Source organism: Anopheles coluzzii, chromosome 2, assembly GCF_943734685.1.
Source record: "Anopheles coluzzii chromosome 2, AcolN3, whole genome shotgun sequence".
Lineage (NCBI taxonomy): Eukaryota > Metazoa > Arthropoda > Insecta > Diptera > Culicidae > Anopheles > Anopheles coluzzii.
The window spans coordinates 102,115,350-102,135,672 of NC_064670.1; the positions used below are offsets into that span (position 1 = coordinate 102,115,350).

Genomic DNA, 20,323 nt, shown 5'->3' on the forward strand with positions numbered 1-20,323 from the left:
CCACTGGCATTTGTTACTAAAATCCAACATTCTTTGGATTTGTTCACCGTCGTGCTGGATGGATCCGATGGAGGACGATGGAGAAGTGATGCTGTGTGTTTCGAAATACCATTACATTGATTTACATTGTTTCCTAGAGAGTGTGTGTGTGTGTGTGGGAAGGCAGCAGAGCCGCTTTATTGCGCTTTGTTTTCCAACGACGAAGAGAAAGAAAGTAAAAAAATATATAAACCAATCAATCGAAAATCAATCAAAATGGCATTTCAAAAACAATATAATGGAAAATATTTAGGAAATGAAGAATGCATGCTGTCATCCTTTCGATTTGGAATGTAAATTCAATTTTAAGCTACAAACAAAGACATACTTTTGAAATGGAGAAGACGGATAAAAACACGGAATGAAAAGTTGTGTTCATCATTTTGCAGCATGTAATACCTCAACTCAATTGAATTGCCGGATGTCGATAAATCTAATAAAATTCAAGGAAACAATTGAGCGGGGTTGAGACCCACGACCAAGAAAAACTGCAAATGCTTTAACCCAGTTCAATCTATTGAAAATGATTTGCAACGTTTTGCGTGCACCGCCTCGACCTTTCCGCACCAAAACCAATCCCTTTCAATCACGTGGTTCGAGAAAATTGCTGGTCAATCAACTCAATAGATTCAATTAAATTTTGCATCCCCTGGGCGGGTGACGATTTTCTCCAAAAGAAGCCTTTGCAGAGGAGGGAGGAAAAAATGGCATTCACTGCATTCGACGTACCAGCGGTCCCAAGGATCAACGTGATGAAATTTATGCAATATTCACCAACCGCCATCTCTAACGGAATTCAATCACTTTTCAAAAGCCAACAAAACAGCAGCAGGTGACGGAGAGAAGCCGTTTAAATAATTCTAACTCGCTCTGAGCCCTTCGCTCCGGACACGGTTGCACCGTCATCAGAGGGCAAAAGTCGTCGGTGCCAGTGCGAATAAGCGAATAAGGATGGTGGAAAACCGTTCCCCCAGTGCAAACCGGTGTGTTTTGTGAGCGATCGTGAGCGAACGTTAAAGTTAAAGTAGGAGAGAAAGAGAAAAAAAAACACGGAACAACCAGACTGGAGCAAAAAATAAATCAAAATGCCATCACAAAGCACGCTTCTTTTTTGCGCCCATTGGTCGTATTTTTTCCTCACCACACTGTAGCACACACACACAACGGCGCCGTCATGCCGTCACACCGTTGCACCGCTCACAACAGCCACAGCAAAGCGCGATTTGTTTTATGAGTGTTTATATTTTGTTTAATTCATATTTTCCTTTCTGCCGCTGGAAGTTTTTGCCTTTCCTCTGGCTGGCCGTTGTTTCCTCCTGTGGTCCTGCGCTCGTCAGCGTTTTATTTGCGTACGGTTTTCGCGCACCGCCACCGGTTTCTGCGATTTATTTCTGTTCAGTTTGCTGTACAGTCCGTACCGTAAATAGAAATGGTGCCATTTAAGTCTTGCCGCCCCGAAGCGTTCGGGAAACTTTCGCCCTAGCGCAGGCGTAGGCTAGATGGATGCTGGTGGGGATAGGGATTTTGTACCATAAAATTGAATTTCTTCCTTGCTTCTTTCTTTCGTTTTTTTTGTTCCACTTGTTCGGTGATTCAAATAAGACAAGATGTTTGACACAATGGTGCGCTAAACTTTTCCCCGCACCCATTTCAAAAGCTCTCAACACGTGTTCCTGGCGAGCGAGCGAACGCAAAACAGAGAATCACCAGGGGCTTATGGAGCGGGGTGCTGGAGTGATGATAAACAGTACGGAGGAAACGCAATACTAATTGCGAAAACTTTTAATCACTTTTGTTTTCCGCAATGATGCGTTCAATGGAGATTTTGAAACGTGCACAGCGTGTGCTGTTTCACATTCAATGTTGTGCTGGTGGTTAATATGTTTCGTTCTGTTCGTTCGTTTCAAAAATGTAGCAATTGCCATTAAATGTAAAAAAACGCGATTTTGATTTTCATTTCAATCGTGTTGCAAACTTTGCCACTTTATTAAAGTGTTATTTAAGACCAGCAGCCAGCAATCTTTCTTATCGCCCGAAAAGCGACGCAGTTTCGATCGCATTACCTATTTCTCCCATTAATCTTGCATTCAAAAGCTCCCAAAATCGTACGAAAAAGTTTAAAGCTTTCACAATCGAATGAAATTCATCACCTTGGGAAAGGCAACTCACCTTCTTCAGTTCGTGAGCGTGGCAGAAACTTTCGTTCCTCGCGTTCCTTCCACTGCTTGCAATGTATCTCGGGGGAGATAAATCACTGCTTTGAAAATTTCCAATCACAATGGTTGCCGCTTGAAAAATGGTTGCCGCTATTCAAGCACTTTACTGTAAATATCGAGACGGGGGTTTCCATTTCGGGACACTTTGTACCATTGGTATTGTGAATCAATGTTTGTGTTTCACTGCTCCTTTATGAAGCGAGGCACTGTGGCGCTTTATAAAGTGAGCTTTGGTTCTCCCCTGGTGGTAGTTTATGGTAGTCCTTTTTTGAGAGCAAGCGACAATGAACTACTGATGATTGGAAATTAAACTAGTCTAAGCGATGTAATCAAATTCGCTAAACTCTGTGTGCTTCATTTATTAAACAAAGACGAATGATAAAGAGCGAAAATTGATGCCCAATTCCTACTCACATCATCATCTTTCAAGGCCATCATCAGCAAAAGTATGCAGCATTTATCAGCCGGGGAGCTGAGAGCAAAATCACGCACTGCCTACGCCAAGTTTGTGTGTTACATCCAGATCAAAACACCAAAGCATACGGCCCCGTTCGCATGTGATTCCCCATCACGTGCACATCCAACATAAACATCAAACGCCAGATGATGCTGGTACAAAAGGGAGAAACGTGTGCAACTAATTAAATATCATCAATCTAAATTAGCAACCAGCTGAGCTTATTTTGCACAGTCGCTGGTACCGGTAATCATGAAATATTCACCCAAGCTCGGATGACAACAATGTAGGAACAGCGTTTTATCGTGCAAGTGGCTTTGCCCACGCGTTCCAAAAAACTCGCCGTCAAAACAAAAGCGTACGAAGAGCTTGAACTCTATCCACGAAGCTCTGGCTTCTTTTCTGCAACCCCACATCACTCATCGCCCGGGCACAGCAGCACAGCAGCAGATGCCACCACAGCAGCATCTATTTAAGCGCCGAAACACTAACTAACCTTTAAGCTTGACCCGAGAGTTTACGTGTGTCTGTGTGTGCGTGTTTTTTCGTTTGTTTCCTAGTGGTGGAAATTTCCCGGTATACCTAATACGGTAGGAATATTTTATGAGCCAGTTTCGTTTCGAGCCGCGCCCGGAACCACGGACGCTATCTCAACAAATCACCTTCAATTAGATGACGCTATCCGACCCCGGACCCCAGCGTTGGACGCTGGCCATCGTCCGAAGTTGGTTGGTTGGGAGCTCGCTTGCCACCGTACACCGTAGCACGGGCCACACAGCATAGCTAATGTGAAATGCGCATCCGTTAGATGATATAATCGAATAATGTGGAGCGACCGTGAGATGCTGCCCGCGATGCGCCTTGTGTATTGGCCCCCCATGCACGCTGTAGCACGGTAGCACGACAGGAAGGAAATTTGGTCAGTTTGTGACTCATTGGCTCCGTGGCTTCCGGCTTTGTTGGCGAGGAGCACGGGAAGGGCAGGAGATGGGTTCTATCGATCCAGGTACGAAACCCATTTGGGCTGATGTCACGCAAATTGGATTTCTACTACGGCGAGAGTGGCGGCTACTCACTTGTGGCACGGCACGGGGTTTTAACGGTGGTGAAGGTTCCTAAAATGGGAGGAGGAAAACATTATTAATTAAATGAAACGCAGCTCCGGTGAAGCTGAAATTGGCTAGAATTAGAACGTCGCTCCATTTCTTGAAAAGGAGTTGTGGATGTTCAGTGTTTTTATATTGTTATTTATTTAATTTTAGTCTACCATTAAAATACATGCAGAAAACAGCGATTTTGCAAATCATCATTTAATGTTTTACAACTCTAGCTTTTGAACTTTAAACCCCACGAAGCAATGCTAAAGTTGCGCGAAAGCATCGTTACAGCAAACACTGGACATTTCTCAAACGATTCTTCGCCAAACAACAATTAATCTGCTAAAGATCGTAAACTCTACGAACGAGCACAATTTGAATGTGACTTGCAGCAAATCAGTCTCCAACACCACCATCAACATCATCTCGTACCAAAGAACGCTCAGCCCCAAAGTCCCTGTCCCCAAAGTCAAACACAGGTCAAAAATGGTAAAGTTCTGCGAATGCTGCGAACCGCTCTTTAACGGTACAATAAAAGCTTTGAAACATTAAGTGGACACGGCAAGGCAAACGGCCACGCCAACGCTGCCTTCCACTTGGCCTTTTCCGCGCAACCTCTCTCTCTTTCTCTCTCTCAGAGGACTCGCCCCCGGGCCATCTCGAAGAAAATGGTAAAATTAATAGTTATTCAAATTGCAGCTTAAGAGCTCCGTTTGTTTACATTCACCCTTAATAAAAGGTTTATCACTCTAATCCCGAAAGCAAATACAGACACGCAAATGAGCGTCCTGTTCATGCTGCTGCTGCTGCTGCTACTGCTCATGCTGTTTATTGTGCTAGCTGCTGGTGATGTTTTTGGTAGAATGTTTGTTCGAACGCAACCAAATTCCAGCAACTGGTCGGCTGCCATTGAAATGATAATGATAATGGCTTAAGTATTTAGCTCGTTCTCGACTGCCCCTCGACTCGTTCGGCTTCGGGGCTGCACTCTGGAGGGTTGTGAAATTAAATTATCTTCTTAAACATTCCAAAACAACAGCAATTATTGGAGGGGGCTAAACGGGGCAAACGAATGCGGAAGGACAATGTACTAAGACAATCAGCAAGCCGAATGGACGCTAGGAAGTACACCAAATTCTGTAAATGTGTTTCTTGTGAAGGTAGCATTTTCATACGATTACTATAATATATTGAAGCTCTGTGAAAAAGTCTCTGAACTAGAAACGAATCGATTTCCCTTTCAAATTTAAATGCGTGTATTGAACTCTATGTTAAAGCCCCAAAGTTTTGTAGTAGCCCAAGCTTATCGCGTTCATTTCCGATCCGAAGCCTAACCGAAGCTTCTTGAAAAGCTTCACCACCACAACGGGGTACACTAATTAAATTCTTATCACGAACCGAAGGCAATTCAGTAGCATTAGCGCTTAATGGTGGCTTAATTGCAAAATTATTATTCGGCGCCAGCACACTTAGCGGACCTGTTTAAATTTTCATAACCATTCCAAGGCTGGAGGTTTTCGGGTTTCAAGCAAACCACTCTTCGACCGAGCGGAATGTTGTCGATGGCATCATGACTCCATTTGCTCTTCCGCAAATTCCCCATCGACCTGTTCCCTTCCCATCGATCCTAGAACATTCATCTAGGACCATTCCAAGGGGTCACGTCACGGCCGACCCCACGGCACGGGACGACTGTTGGGAAAACCCGACCGATTCTCACGGATTCTCCTCCGAACGGTGGTTGTGTTGCAAAATTCATCATCCACAAGCCACCGTCTCCATGCTCCAACGAAAACGGCTGCACTGTCTGTGCTATCTGTATCAACGAACCTCCATTTCTCGAGCTGAATTCTTTATCAGACGGGCCGGTAAGCGGTGGATAAAATTTTAATTAATTTCTGTCCGTTTCTTGCCCACGATCGTTTAAAGCGAGAAGCGCGTGGAACGCCATTTTTTCTCATATTTTATTTCCCTTTCTCGTTCTCGTAGCACTGTTTCGTAAACTATTGCCCCCGAGGAAACTGATATCTCCCGCAAGTGCTATACTGCCGGTCACGGAGCTGGACATTTTTATATGAATTATCGCCCTCTGCGTGACACAAACACATGCTGTGTGTACTATGTGTGTGTGCGACCTTTGCAAGCGAGCTCGCGTACACCGAAGGTCGATCGTTTTGGTCGATGTGAACTGAATTTTAAGCGCGGTTGCTAGCAATTCAAACAATCCCGTCGCAATGCTACGCTTAAAGTTCTGCTCTATTTGTGGCTGCGTGCGTTGGAAATGGTGGATGAAGATTAAACGAGTTTGCTTCGCATACTTAGAAGCTAATCAATTATCTAAATAGCTAAGGTTTGAGCTGCATTTGCTGCGGCTGTTTACCCGCGCCGAGTGATTCCTGTTCATCCATCACCAAAATTGCGCTGATGGAATTCCGGCCCTACTTCCACCGCTGCTTGACACTTGTCCTTGCGAAGTGCCATTTCGCAGACAAACTTGTTACACTGATCAAGTAATAATTAAGTTTCGGGGTGGGTACAGCTGCGTTGATTATTTTAATGAAGATTGGGTCGTTACGGAAGGGTTACGGCAGGTTCGTTAACCTGCCAGTTGTTTATACATTTAGAGGTTATCAACTCTTCAGCAACTGCTTAGCACACTTAATGCTTGATGAAGCTGTTAAATTGATTGTTTCATTATAACGCGTCATCACGGTGCAGGGAGTTTTCCAGTGCAGGGAGCACTAGCGTCCTCGTCACTACATTATAAACTGATTTGAGCTCAAATCCAATCAATAGCTTTGTATATTATAGATTTTTATAGTGCTTCTAGGTACTAAGTAGTGTTCTAATCCTGAAACTAGGCCCTTATGTTTGATAAAGCAACCATGTTTGGTAAGAGCATTCTCTCTCGCTGGTCTCTGTTCTGATACTCACATTAGATTAGTTTTCCTATAACTGGAACCGAAATAGTTTGCTATCCATTTCAAAGATTCATATATATCATTTATGTAATTATTTGTTCTATACCTATGACAATACATCGCACCGGAATTTGAGTGACAGAAGTCATGTCCCTTACCATGTTCGCTGATAGTTCAATTCTGTGCATGACTCAATATAAAATCAAACTAAAATAAACATAGTTGGTATATTAGAGTAAAACTACTTCATTCAAAATCATAAAATAGGAACTTTCATCAAACTATAATCAACTAACATAAATGATTTATAACTTTCTCCTCTTCAAATCAACTGGTCGTCACTTTGATATTCCAGCCAATTCTACCTTTTCTGCCTTTTCAAGTTCAAGCGACCAAACCAGATGGCAATAAAGCCTACTTCACCGTACCTACCGTGAGTGCGCCAAAACCTGTAGCGCCAAAAGTGAAACCGATCGTCACGCAAATATCCTCTCCGGGCCGGTTCGTTAGTCACGCGACGCAAAACCTGCCAGCGAGCTGAACAATCGGTCTCACCGAACGCAACCGATCCTCCTTTAATAGGATATTGCGTCCTAAGTTCACCCATTTCCGTACCCGTATAATGCTCACCTCTCAAAAAACACCTTTCCAATTGGGTAGCCGGAAATTGTTTTCAGTACGGTTGAACCATTTCCATCTACCGCCCGGGGAAAGGGAGGGGAAGGGAAAGGATGGTACACTTTGCTTAAGTATGTGTGTTGGTGTATGTTTTTTTCTGATCTTTGCACACACACACACAGTGGCTTTTGTTGTAATTGTTTGCCGAAGATTTTCCACCCGACCTGCTAAGCCTGTTTAGCGTTTCATTGTTTCCGTACCGTGTGTTTGGGCAGGAAATGAATGGCAGGAAATCACAAAAAGCGTAACACGAAAAGCTACAGCAGCAACAGATACAGAGCACTGAGCCAATGGAAATGAGTTCGCTGATGAACGAAATTATGTGCCGGGAACAACGGAAGCCCCCCGAGAAGGCACCATCAAATTAACTGTCATTCCAATTACAGCATTAACAGAGCACAAGTGAACGATTGTAGCCGTTGTTTCCGTTGCTCCGCGCACTAAGCTTCGATGCGCTGTCCGCGTGCAACAGACGACGCCATTGCGATGTGGAGGCAATTTACTTTCCTTCCTTCGCCAAATTTAACAGCAAATAGCTCGTGATCTGCTTTTCATCGCGGGCAATTGTTTCCGTTTTGCCGGGGTTTCCTTGCCAAGGGAGGAGGATTTAATGCCCGCTCAGTTTGATCGTCTCTAATTATTGTTCTCACACACTTATTTGCTCTCTCTCTCTCTCTCTTTCTATTCATTTTTCTTCCTTACAGGTGCAATCTTCGAGCAGGGCACCGATGAGATACAGTCTGCGTTTAAGTTCGCGATGCTCAACCACAACCTCAACGTGACGGCCCGGCGATTCGAGCTGCAGGCGTACGTTGACGTCATCAACACGGCCGATGCATTCAAGCTCTCCAAGCTGAGTGAGTATTGCGGGTGTAGTACATTCCACGAATGTTTCGTGTTTTCGTGTTTCACTTTTCAATTACTCAGAATACATTAACAATAATTCAATTTCCTGTTACACCACCATCCCAAAACAGTCAGGGTCCGTCTTGAACAACAGCGATGAAATTGAGCAGAAAGGAAACGCCGCCCTCCCAAAATTGGCGTGCTTTACTTTCCGGGAAAATTCAATTCGCCTTTATTTGTGGCTGGAAAACACACCGCGTTTGGGACGCAAACAGCCACTGAGCTTGCACAATGGGAAGTAAATGTTTGGCGTGGGCAAACACAGAGAATGGTGATAATGTGTTCGATGCTAGCGTAATTTTGAGTGCGAATTGACACAGAGCTTTTGCGTTTTGGAATCACTTTTATTTTCAGCGTGAGTCAGTGTGAGTAGAAAATAGTACAAATTGCTTGTGTGCATAGCTCGAAACGCTGGGAGCATTAAACGGCGCCAAACAAATACATGCATTTAATATCGATCACTAAGCAACAGCTAGAACATGCTGGCTTCACGCTTTGCACAGTTTCTCGCAATGAGGATGATGTTGATGAGCGGTGGAAAATCAACAATACTAATTTTGTTTGGAGTGATTCGCACAACCGCCGCACTGTGAGCGAGGAGACCTCAAGCGCCGCGTCTGTCTCTTTGCGTAATTTGTTTTCAGTGACGCGCAATTGTATAGCAACCTCTTTTCATCTTCATCATTCTTGAATTGTACACACATATATTCGTCTTTATTTTGTGCCAGCAGGCTCATTACGCAAAAAGGATCCCCTCAAGCGCCACTCACAGCGGAGTTGTGCGTTGCCAAGAATTTGGCACAGTTGGTTACGGATGGGAACCTTCTTCCAATTACACCACCACCGGCACCATTGAAACGGTTGACAGGGAAGCGCTTTCTCGCGAAACGAGCTCCTACTGCTACTGCCAGAAAAACCGTCACACTCGTAACCCGAAAATAGCATCCCATGCCATCGCTAAGTTCCCTTGCGAAAGACGCCACAATGAATCGAAGCAGCTAGCATTAGCGTTCTCATGTGTGCAGCCTTAAGACGCTCAGCAAACAAAACAATAATAAATAATGAAAATATATGAGAATTTGACGCTCTCTGTAAGGGACGGGAACCCGTCAAAGAAAGGCAGAACCACCGGCGGAAGGCGTGTAACGTGTTTGGCAATGTTTTACCAAAAGGCGCGGGTAAATAAATTTAATTCTACAATTTCAGTCTTGCGTTTGTGTGTGTTCGGAAGCGTAACGCAACCGGCCGAGCAAGGCACGAAAAAGGAGTAACAGCAACACACTTACGTACGTACGTACGTACGACGAAGGACATTTTATGACAATGAAAATATCCGATACCTTACCGTCGTGTGGGCTGTGTGCTGTGCCGCAAACGCCGTGGAGTTGGTGGAAGAGAACGAAATTGAATTAAGGCCTCTCATGTTTTGCATTAATTGAATAACAAGCGCACGAAGGAAGGCTTCGGACGGTTTGTCGAGCAAAAGCAATTAGGGAGAGTTGTGTCGAATCCTTTTGTTTTATTTCAAGACCACGATGCGATCAAAAGAGTTATTTTTAATTTATCCTTTTGTAAATTTGTATACATGTGACGACTGAGCTCTTGGTGTACCAGAACATATGAGTAAATTGTATAGACAACCGTTTCAATAATAACATCAACTCCTTCAACGAGATCCTGGAATCGATCCTGTTGCTCCTACATTATAATTCAATAACACTTCCATGCAATATCATCAACATCTTTGCATAAACATCCACCTTAAACAGCCTACGGCATGCTGATCTCGCTAATCAAACTTCCAAATTACGCACAGCCGTCAATTCGATAAAATCGATCCAATCGGCTGCACTGCGCGGAAGCCGCCCAGGAGACATCCAATATGGTTTCATCAGTGCGTTATGTGGTGTGATGGTGGCTTTTTGATGTTGTTGATGACATTGCCGACAGCTTCCACCGCTTCCAGAATACGGTGACAGTGGCTGAGAGAAACGCGATTGCGATAATAAGATTATGTATTACCACTGCAGCTCATACAACAAGTTTCTAACATTCTGAGTATGTCCCACGAAAACACATCATCACATTCCACACGTCATTCGTTCTTTTCGATAAATGACAACGATGGAAGGAGGTTGATGATCACAACAATTCTGCGTACGGGGAAAACACCTCATTTGAGACTATGTTGGCATAATAATTCAATTTGTCATACAAAATTACTCTCACTCGCTATCCCGCTCTATCACCCTATATCCCTGTATGCTTAAAGTCCTGAGACCTGAGCACCTGAGACTCCGGAAACTTATCCACCCGAAAGAAGTGTGCCAACCCATCACAAGAACCCATTTCATTTTATGTTTTCCACGTTGTTTCATTTACTCACGCAAATGTATCATCAGCTAACTTTTGATCAGCCCTTGACTGCCTCAACCCACTGAAGCTGGGGAAGTAAATTGATCAAACGTCTACTAACACTTCGTATCATTCCCTTTCGCCGCAGTTTGCAATCAATTTTCGCGCGGCGTGTTCGCAATGCTCGGAGCCGTCTCGCCGGATTCCTTCGACACGCTGCACTCGTACAGCAACACCTTCCAGATGCCGTTCGTGACGCCCTGGTTCCCGGAGAAGGTCCTCACGCCCTCGTCCGGCTTTCTCGACTTTGCCATCAGCATGCGGCCCGACTACTACCAGGCCATCATCGATACGGTGCGCTACTATGGCTGGGATCGGATCATCTACATGTACGACTCGCATGACGGTAAGTGGCTGGGAGAATCGGGGGAACATTTCTTGCCCGGGGGCATCGAAAACTGCACTGGATCATTGGATCCGTCGTTCTTCAGAAGGAAAAGACGTGTCAATCGCGAGGGTTGATATTTTTCGCCTCGATTTGACTTAAATACAGTGTGTGGAACCTTGTCACATAATATGCTCCGGAAGGAATTTATAGGATTAACAATTTCACACGTTCCATCCATTCACCGACGTTGGTTATGAATGTGGAATAGGTAAAGCTTAGGGAAATTCTAATACGTGACTGTAATGTTCTGATGAAGAATTGATGCTATGCTATGTGGATTCACTCAACTGTTTGGAACGTCAAGTCAATATTTCACTGAATAAACTATTGAAGGTATTTAGAGAAAGTCAATCTTCAATAGAATTCGTCCTTTTCATACTCAAACCTTATTCCTTTGGAAAAAAGTCATGTTTATTGTTTGTCTGGCCATTGAAACCACATTCTTAATGATACGGCCAACCAGGCCGTCCTTACGAGAAAAAAAAACACATTCTTCATAGCATCCAACGTTCTAGAAGCTCTTTTGCGTTTGCTATCAAAGGGATCCTTATGGAGAAATGTTTTCATGCAGTGAACAGCAGCTCTAAAGTAGTTCTTATTGACCAGCATTGTTTTATGAAGGGAAGAAGCCAATCAAACCCCTTCTCTCTAACATCTACCATCCAATGTACGCAAAGCAAAGCATCTAGACGAGAAAACAAGAGTATGTTGAAGATAGGTTTTTTCGAAGCGCTCTTTAAGAATAAGCTATCAGCAATAGACAACAACACGTTTTATTCGCAAACATAGTCAAAATAATTCTATGAGCAAAAAAACCCATTTTTGAGGAACAACATCTTTTAAAGAGTAGACCTGAGACATGATTCAGTTCATTGTGCATACATGATGATGGTAGAAGAAATCCAAAAAGAGAAATATGAACCAAAAGATTAAGTGGAAAATTGTTGCTTACATTGCTCTTCGCACGACCTGCATGTTGTATGTATTTTACTGTTGTTTTACTAGGAAAATCAATTCCAATCTTCAATCAAAGCTCCCAATCGTTGCCTACAAAGTATTATTTGCAATTTATGCGTTCACATCTTAACACCACAACGTTCAGAACTTGATTCATCGCAACTACTCCGAACTGATAGTGCAGAAATACATATCACAAAAGCTCCATACGATCGTATGTTACTCAATGCTCGTGATATGCGCACGTTGTATCATATGGAAATAATATTTTCTTCATCATCATCAACCACAGTCTCCGTATGGTTTTGCTCTCCGCTTCATTGATATCTTATTTTATTCATGTCATGTGCAGCCTTTCTCAACACACCACTAGCCAAAGACAAAGCACAAGAGACTGCCCTATCTAAATAAGCGCTTCCTTCAGCAGAACTGCATCCAGCAGCTGGTTTTGCCCCCGATTTGCACCAATTGCAATCGAACGAAACCATTCAATGGAGCAACTTTCAATCGACTCCTGCATAACTTCACCGAGGACGGAGGAGGGGGGGGGTGGGGGTGGATAAGTTTTCCCGTGCTAAAACCACACCAAAAGCCTTAAAAATACATGCTGCTCAATAAATATTCTCTAATACCTTCAGCGAAAAGCGATCAAACTACAGTGCCGTACGTACTCTCATACCCACCCCGCCCGCACTCGCATAACTTTTGCCGAACAATCAACAAACCCGCCCGCAACCGAGCGGTCCACCCCAGCACCGAGAAAGTTTATTTTCCCATTTCCCGGAAGGTGGGTTGCGTGCGGCAGGGTGAAATCCATTGAGAGAAGCAAATAATTGTTTCATCATTTCACTGCCCCCGGAACCAGCTTCGCCAGTATTGATCGGGCCAGTAAAACCGGGGCACCGGATAAAGGTGCCAGAAAGCTAAAGAACGCTAACGAGTGCAATTATTTTCACGATGCAAGCAAGTTTCACTCGGAATGCTTTCAGTTTACATCACAATTTGTGGAACATTTTGTTAATTCGCTTGTGATGCATTTTGTACTGTGCGAAGAAGATCGACGATTGATTGGTACAATTGGTTGGTTGGAATTGCTTATTGCAGCTCCATTTAATTGCGAATGATATCCGACGTTACTGTGCTACATTCCGGTGCAAATATTATGACTCGCGAGACTGATAGAATATGCCTGACGTGCAAACGCAAGTGGAAATGAAATCCCAGTCCGAACCAGAATCTCCAATCCGGTACGAACGAAAACAGAAACGTTCCTCGCCTGGTGACGACAGGCTACGAGATGGGTGAATAATTTTCTTGCAATTGCCAAGCGTGCTGCCTTTTTCCTGCCACTGCAACGACCCAGTTAAGCCCGTTCCTCGGAAACCTGGTGCCACATCCTGGGATAGGACACCAGGGGAAAAATGGTAGGGATGGCCGTTCATCAACCCCACCCTTTTCTGCAGCTTGTTCACGGATTTAATATTCTACGAAACTCCCTTCGCTTCGCCAACTCATCACGGCTTACTGCAATTTGGTCCCCGCCCTTTGGGTTCCCGGTGCACCGAAGTTTGCAAGTCTTCCGTCAGTCGACAAATTTCATTTCCCCTGTCGAAACTGGGAAAGCGCTGCTGGAGAAGGTGCTGTTGGTGAGAGATGCAGGTGGTCCTGCTGCAGCAGGAAATGCCACTACGCCGGGAAACACGGTCCCGGAAGAGGCAGAACGTCGTTTTCCGTCGTTCCGATTGCTGCCGTTGCCTGCACTTGTACCGAGTTGCGTTGCGCTTTGCAGCAGGATAAAATCACAGCACTTCGCTCCCCGAGTACGCCCTCGCCCTCGGTGCGTACATTTTAAGTAGGAATGTTTTTGTGTGCTTTCCTTTTCACGCTCCGCCAGATGAACTTTGCCTTGCGTGTGATGCGCTGGTACTAGCAGGGTGATAAAACTTTTAAATTCCCCCCGCGCACCAGAAAGCAGCAAAAGCAACGCTTCAATGTGTGCTGGTCAGGCTGGATATTTTTGCATAACTTAAGGTGTGGAGTAGCAGGCAACAAAAAATACAACTGAAGAACAAAATACTTAACAACGAACCTCGTACAAAAAGCCTCGCGATTCTTCTGCTCACTTGTTTCGTTGCTTTTAAGGCTTTTTTTTTTGGGTGAAGCATTTTTCTCGCAGCACTAAACGGGCTTGATTCTTGTTTGAATTTCCAACCACAAAAAATTACCATCCATCCTCAAGTGATAAGTTTCCGCGGGATCATTCCAGGCTCAGCTGTGTTGATCCACTTCTCTCTATCTCTCTCTCTCTGCACTTTCCATGCGCACACACACACTCTTACAAAAAGCACGAATAAAATTTATTGCAGCTGCATCCTCGTTGGCCAAGTTCAGTCGTTCCACGGACCCAAACGCAAAAGTCATCCAGTAGCGACTGAATTCAGCATAAGGAATAGCAACCAAAAAAAAAAGATCACACCACCACCACGGTAGAAAGAGCTTTAATAAAAACTCCTCCAAGTGTAAAGTATTTTTTTCATTTGCGCTCAGGGAAGCAAAAAGGAGTGCAAGCGAAGGGTGCATGCTACAAATGTTAAAACTACAGTTATGGAGCTACAGCCCGGGTGCTTTTATCCGTTTGTTTGTGTTGTTGTTTTTTGCTACTCATTCGCAGCGTAGCACTCTCAAGGACTCAAGGCGCGAGCGCAGCCTATCCAGCGAGCGGGATTGTTAGGCTTGGCACGAGATGAAAAGAAAACACGTCCCAAGAACAAATGCAAACATTAATGCGCGAACCGAACCGGGCAGGACCGTGGCAAAGTGCAGTGCACTGTTGCTTCGCTGGGTGGAAGAAAATGCGGGCATACAACACTTGCTTGCCCAGGTGTATTTGTGCGTGCGTGTGTGTCATACACGCCGAAGTTGCGGCGCGCTTTACATTTCCATTTCCGGCGTTGCTTTCTTTGTGTTTGTGCTTGGTCTTGCCTTTAGCTTGCACGAAACCGTGCCGAGCATTTAACACAAATGGCATTAACACAGGGTGAGCCTTTTCGAGGCTTCTCACCCGCGGGCCTATATTCATCTTCATCAACTTGCTTGCTAGAATGAGTGTAATGCTGAGTGTTGAAAGGATGCTCTATAGTGTTCCTTTTTGCAAAAGCTCTTCATGCGCGACAGCCGTTTGATGCTGTCAAGTCGCTAGTGTGATGACTTTTGAAGTGATGACAGTCACCAGTTGGTACACGAACGTTTTAACGCAAGGAATGTATAAATTACGTTTTACGGGGAGGGAGGAGCTGTCGGAGGAGAACGTACGCGAAATGTATGCTTGGGGAGTGATAGTGATTAACGCTTCAGCAGGAACAATGCGAAGATGCGAACTTACAGGAGGTACAGCGTAGGCGCCAAAGGGGTTACCACCGTGCTTTCTGACATGAATTAATTGAATATGAGTATGAATGGTTAACAATAATCAAGTAAATAGACAACAAGAAAGATACAATTGTATTCTGTGCTGTTAGGTTATACTTTCAATCAGTGTTGGGTAAATCTGATTCAGATTCATGAATCTGATTGAATATTTGACATGATTCAATGAATTTGAATCCCGGTTGTTTCAAAAAGATTCATATCTCTAAGGTTTCTTGAATCTCATGGGATTCATGCATCATACAAAAATTCGTAGAGCTTGAGCTTCTCATTATTCTTCTTTTTCTCAGCCTATACAGGCTTTTGGGACTTCTTGGCAAGTCCAAGCAGCCGGATAGTTTGTTTTGCTACGGGGAGATGCGCGGCTTAAAGCCTCGTCGGGCTTAAGACGTTGTTTGAGTTGTAGGGGATATTGTTTGGTGAGATCGTGCAAAATAACTATTTTGCTAATTCTAACTAATTTTAAAGATTCATGAACCCCTTAGGATATATGAATTTTAATGGATTTATTAATCTTCATATATCATATATATTGAAGATTCATATATCTTTAGAGATTCATGAATCTTTAGCGATTTATGAATCTTTGAAGAGTCGATTTGGGATTCGAATCACTCATCATTGAAGATTCATATGAATGAATCCCATCGAAAGAGTCATGAAACCCAACACTACTTTCAACTATAAATAAACGCCTAGAATTATGTTCAATTCCAAACCTAAGAGTTACTAATTGGTGCTATGCGAGATTGAAATGAACCACGACAAATAGATTAATTGTCCAGGTTTGACTCTCGTATGTCCTTTTGTGAGTTGTCGTACTAAATTCTTTCGATTTGGAACGATGACTTTGTTCTTTGTATCATTTTATACCGTACCATCTTATTATAGCAACAGGAGCTACAACATAAATTTCCTCGAAAACAGAAAACCATAAAAGCTGCGATCAATAACACATTCTGTCCTAATAAAAGTCAATACAATGTCTGACACATTCATCTTTCCGATGATAAAAGTTTCTCCCAATCGTTCTTTTGTTTCGTTTGTTTTGTGAAACTACAGACAAAACACGCATCCCAGAATCAATGTCGGGATTGAAACGTTAAGACACAAAAGCGATATTCCATTGATAACGCACCAGTTGCTGTGAAAAAAAACCTCTCCATTGCTGTACACATTCCATAAATCCTCACTTGCCACAGTACCCCGAAACGAGACAGTCAATCCAGTGTTATGATGAGAATTTCGCTGATAGTACTTCCCAGTACCGATGGGACGGGAGACCATCATTTTGCAATATTTATAGTAGTTTTATGTAAAACATATCACTGCCATGATTTATGTACCACCCCCAAACATTGTTAGGAGCTGACTGCTCTTCCTCCCTCCAGAACCCAGTGGAAAAATTCTCTTTCTCTCTCTTTCTTTCTTTCAATGCACGAAATCCATACAACACAACGGTGGTGACCCTCTAGTGGGGAAGGAAAAATCGCGCGTAATGAAAACACGTCCCCGCACTTTATGACACAGCAAGATCATCGGTGGCTGATAGAGTCAAATTTCTACAAATTGTGTGACGGCCTACACTCTACAGTATACGGGATTTTGTGCGTTAGTGTGTTGGTGTGAAGCTCTACTCCATCTGGTTCACCCGGAAGTGCTTAATATCATAACTTTTATTGCTCCGCTCCGTTTGCCGATAAGACGGGAGAGGGTTGCACGTCACCATCACTCACGTCACGTTTCTGGCGTAAGCAGCGAGTGGTTTGAGGTGTAGAATTATGTAAATTTTTGCACCAGCCTAATCTTGCCACACCCATAACTCACGCCTGTGGCGTGGCTTCACGGTGGTGGTGCTCGAAAAGAGAAAACTAACGTTCTGATAAGCCCAAACAGCACAGTACTAACCGGTTTGCTGGTTGGCTGTTGCTTCAACCGTGACATTAGCGGCAGTATAAATCATCGTTAAATTGATTCATCTTCACGTAAGGCGTGTTGGGCTGTCTTATTTGCGCACCATAACATGCGTGCCTTTGCCTTGCAAACGCCGTTCCGGAGAATGTTCTTACGCAAACACTTTTTTCCGCTAAACGCTTCCGTGATGAGTACGCACAAGTGAAGCATTCAGTTTTCTACGCTTGAAACTCTTTTATTCACAGCACACCAACAGGACGCTTTCGCAAAAGAATGCCAATTTATTGTGTGCCATGTATATCTCCACAAACATTTCCCCGGAAGCTTACACATACCCGCTCAATGGGAAGTACTGAGAGTACTGGGAGAGAAACTCCTTTTTCTTTCTGATTGCAACCTCTACGTACATTGCCATGTTTCACCATCGCTCTTAATATTCATTACGCATAAAGCAACACTGAAGTAAAAGGTCGACAAAAAAACGTGAGCATGAGCGTACGCCAGGAGCCTAAGTATTTAATATACGCGCACGGAAGGCGTAAAGAGCCCATTGACAAATACTTTCAACCTTTCAACCGTTCGTTGCCGTACCAAAAAACCCTCACGTAAACCGTTGAACCCAGGCAGGCGTAGCAGCACGGGTGAAACGAGCGGGTAATCAGAAAATATAATAATATGAAAACTTTACATCTTTGATGTTAAGCAACGCGTACAGGGTTGTGGAGCACTGCGAGTGAACCATCCACCACATACTTGCGCTAGCGAAGTTGGGTTTCGGTCGCTCGTGGCAAGGTAGGAGCCGTGGTTGGCATCCGTTTGTACGTTGCGTTTTCCCCATTCTGTCGAAAACTTGTTCTGGCCTGGAACCAGGGGAAGCCTCAGAGCATGAAGCGGCCAAGAATGATTAGACACGACAGCGTCAGGAATCTCTCGATCTGCCACAAAACCGCAGCCCCGCTGGTGAAAGGCTATATTTTTCTTTGCCAATCTACCTCAATCTTGCTGGCAATGTGAACATACACACACACGGCAAAGGCTGTCTGTGTAAGGTGGTACGGTGGGCGTTGTAAACTTTCCCCATTACCGGGACCCATTTGGCATTCCGGTGGGCAAGATCAAAACCACGCGGCTCCACGCGGAGGCAAACGGTAGCTGGCAAACGGTGTGTCCTAGATAAATCACTGCTGTGTGTCCCTCCGCTTGTCTCGGAGCACAGAACTTGGCCAAGTTTGCATGTAACTGGGTGTGTGTGAGAGAGTGTGTTCTTGTGACCGATCTCACAGCGAACGTGCAACAGTCTCAGCAAGATGGTGAAAATTCCCGGCTGACAGAAGCAGTAACCAAAAAAAAAGAGGAAAACGAACAAAATGTGGACACACTTCCACACTGACCGAGGGCAAAGGATGCCAGATTACGTGTCGATGAATGTGAACGATGTCTTCGTGCTTTGGTCACTGACTGGCTGCTTTTGATCTCGGTCACAGCCACAAAGCGCCGACACACAGCAACACATACAAACGCACACTGGACACACACAAATTTGGACCAACATTCCACCAGCGTAGCACACGCGGTGGAGTGTGCAGAAATTTGTAGCCGGGTTCTGGGGACTGGGAACATCCTTACCCGTTTCTCCGTGCTAGGAATGATGTCATAAAATTGTTGTGCAAATTACGAAACATTACAGAGTGCGAGGGGACGCGGGAGCTGGTTGGCAGAATGACTAGAAATTGACTGGCATAAAAGGGTTAAAGGGAATAAGCGAAGTGAAATGGAAACGCTGGAGAAAGTTTCTCATTCTGGTGAAAGGAAGTTTAAAAAGGTGGGAGTTTAAATATTTATGAAAATAATATAAATATATTTATTTTAGCTCATGTATTTAAATAAAAAGAATGCTTTTTTAAATAATACAGGTGAATGGATATTATAGGGTTTTCATTTAGAAGTTTAAACATACAGAATGAGACTATTGTTTTTAGCTAAAAACGTCAAAGTTCTTAAAAATTGAAAAATGCATGTTTCCAATTCGAATTTCTCTGTATTCATTAACATGTAGACTGTTGTTCGCAGTGCTTTAATCTAATAGAATTTTACTCAGATATTTTAATTTCACAGACTTTTGATATCACGTAGTTCTTTCCTATTTAAAATTTACAAACAATCCTTCCGTACAATCCGTACAAAAAATATAAAACTTTGTAAAATAAGTAAACTTTTTTGTTGTTGTACTGACATTCAAAAATCTTTCACGTTTAACATTATCAACGCATTTTGTTCTTGCTGCATCTTCACTGCTGCAGTGATCGCAGCAAAACAAAATCATCTCCCTACGGTACTCGTATACAGCGATACAAACCCGAATGGATGGAAGTACAAATGCATGCAATGTCCACAAAAAGTAAAACCCAAGATAACTCAATTGTGCTAAACCAACCAAATCAACCATCGCCCATCGTGTCGAAATGTATCATCTAGCCCACAGGCTCACATCCATGGGAAGGATTTGGGGAGCATCCTTCAACCAAACGAGTGTCTCATGTCACATTGCACGTGCCTCTGCCTGCCGTCACACAGTCGAGGATACCTTCAAGAAAGCGATGAAACTACATCGAAACAGTCCAATGGAGCAGGTCCATGTGTGAGGGCAAAACATGCAACTGGCAGCCAATTGACAGCAAATTCACTTTGAATATTTGCAAATCCGTTGCACCGTCTCAGGAGAAGAGATAGTGGATTTGCAAGACGTAAAGTTGGGCGAATGTTTCGTAAAAGAAAAGCCATTGAGCTGGTTGACAAAAGCCGCTGGTATGATAGGGGGAAAGTTGTTTGCTTTTAAAGTGTTTTTCCAATGGTTGTTTGTCTTGTAAACTAATTTTCATAAGATTCTGTTCTTCCTTCATTTGTTCTGT

At 43.7% G+C, this 20,323-nt stretch overlaps 1 protein-coding gene across 3 annotated transcripts in view; it reads left to right on the forward strand.

Moving 5' to 3' along the window:
• Nucleotides 1-20,323, forward strand: part of LOC120950679 (glutamate receptor 1-like) — a 57,162-nt gene that overhangs the window by 12,409 nt on the left and 24,430 nt on the right. For all 3 annotated transcript variants that reach the window (XM_040368924.2, XM_040368918.2, XM_040368921.2), the window contains exons 3-4: nucleotides 8,113-8,265; nucleotides 10,818-11,075. In XM_040368924.2, the coding sequence (XP_040224858.2) occupies nucleotides 8,113-8,265; nucleotides 10,818-11,075 (411 nt within the window). The remainder of the gene's footprint in view (nucleotides 1-8,112; nucleotides 8,266-10,817; nucleotides 11,076-20,323) is intronic.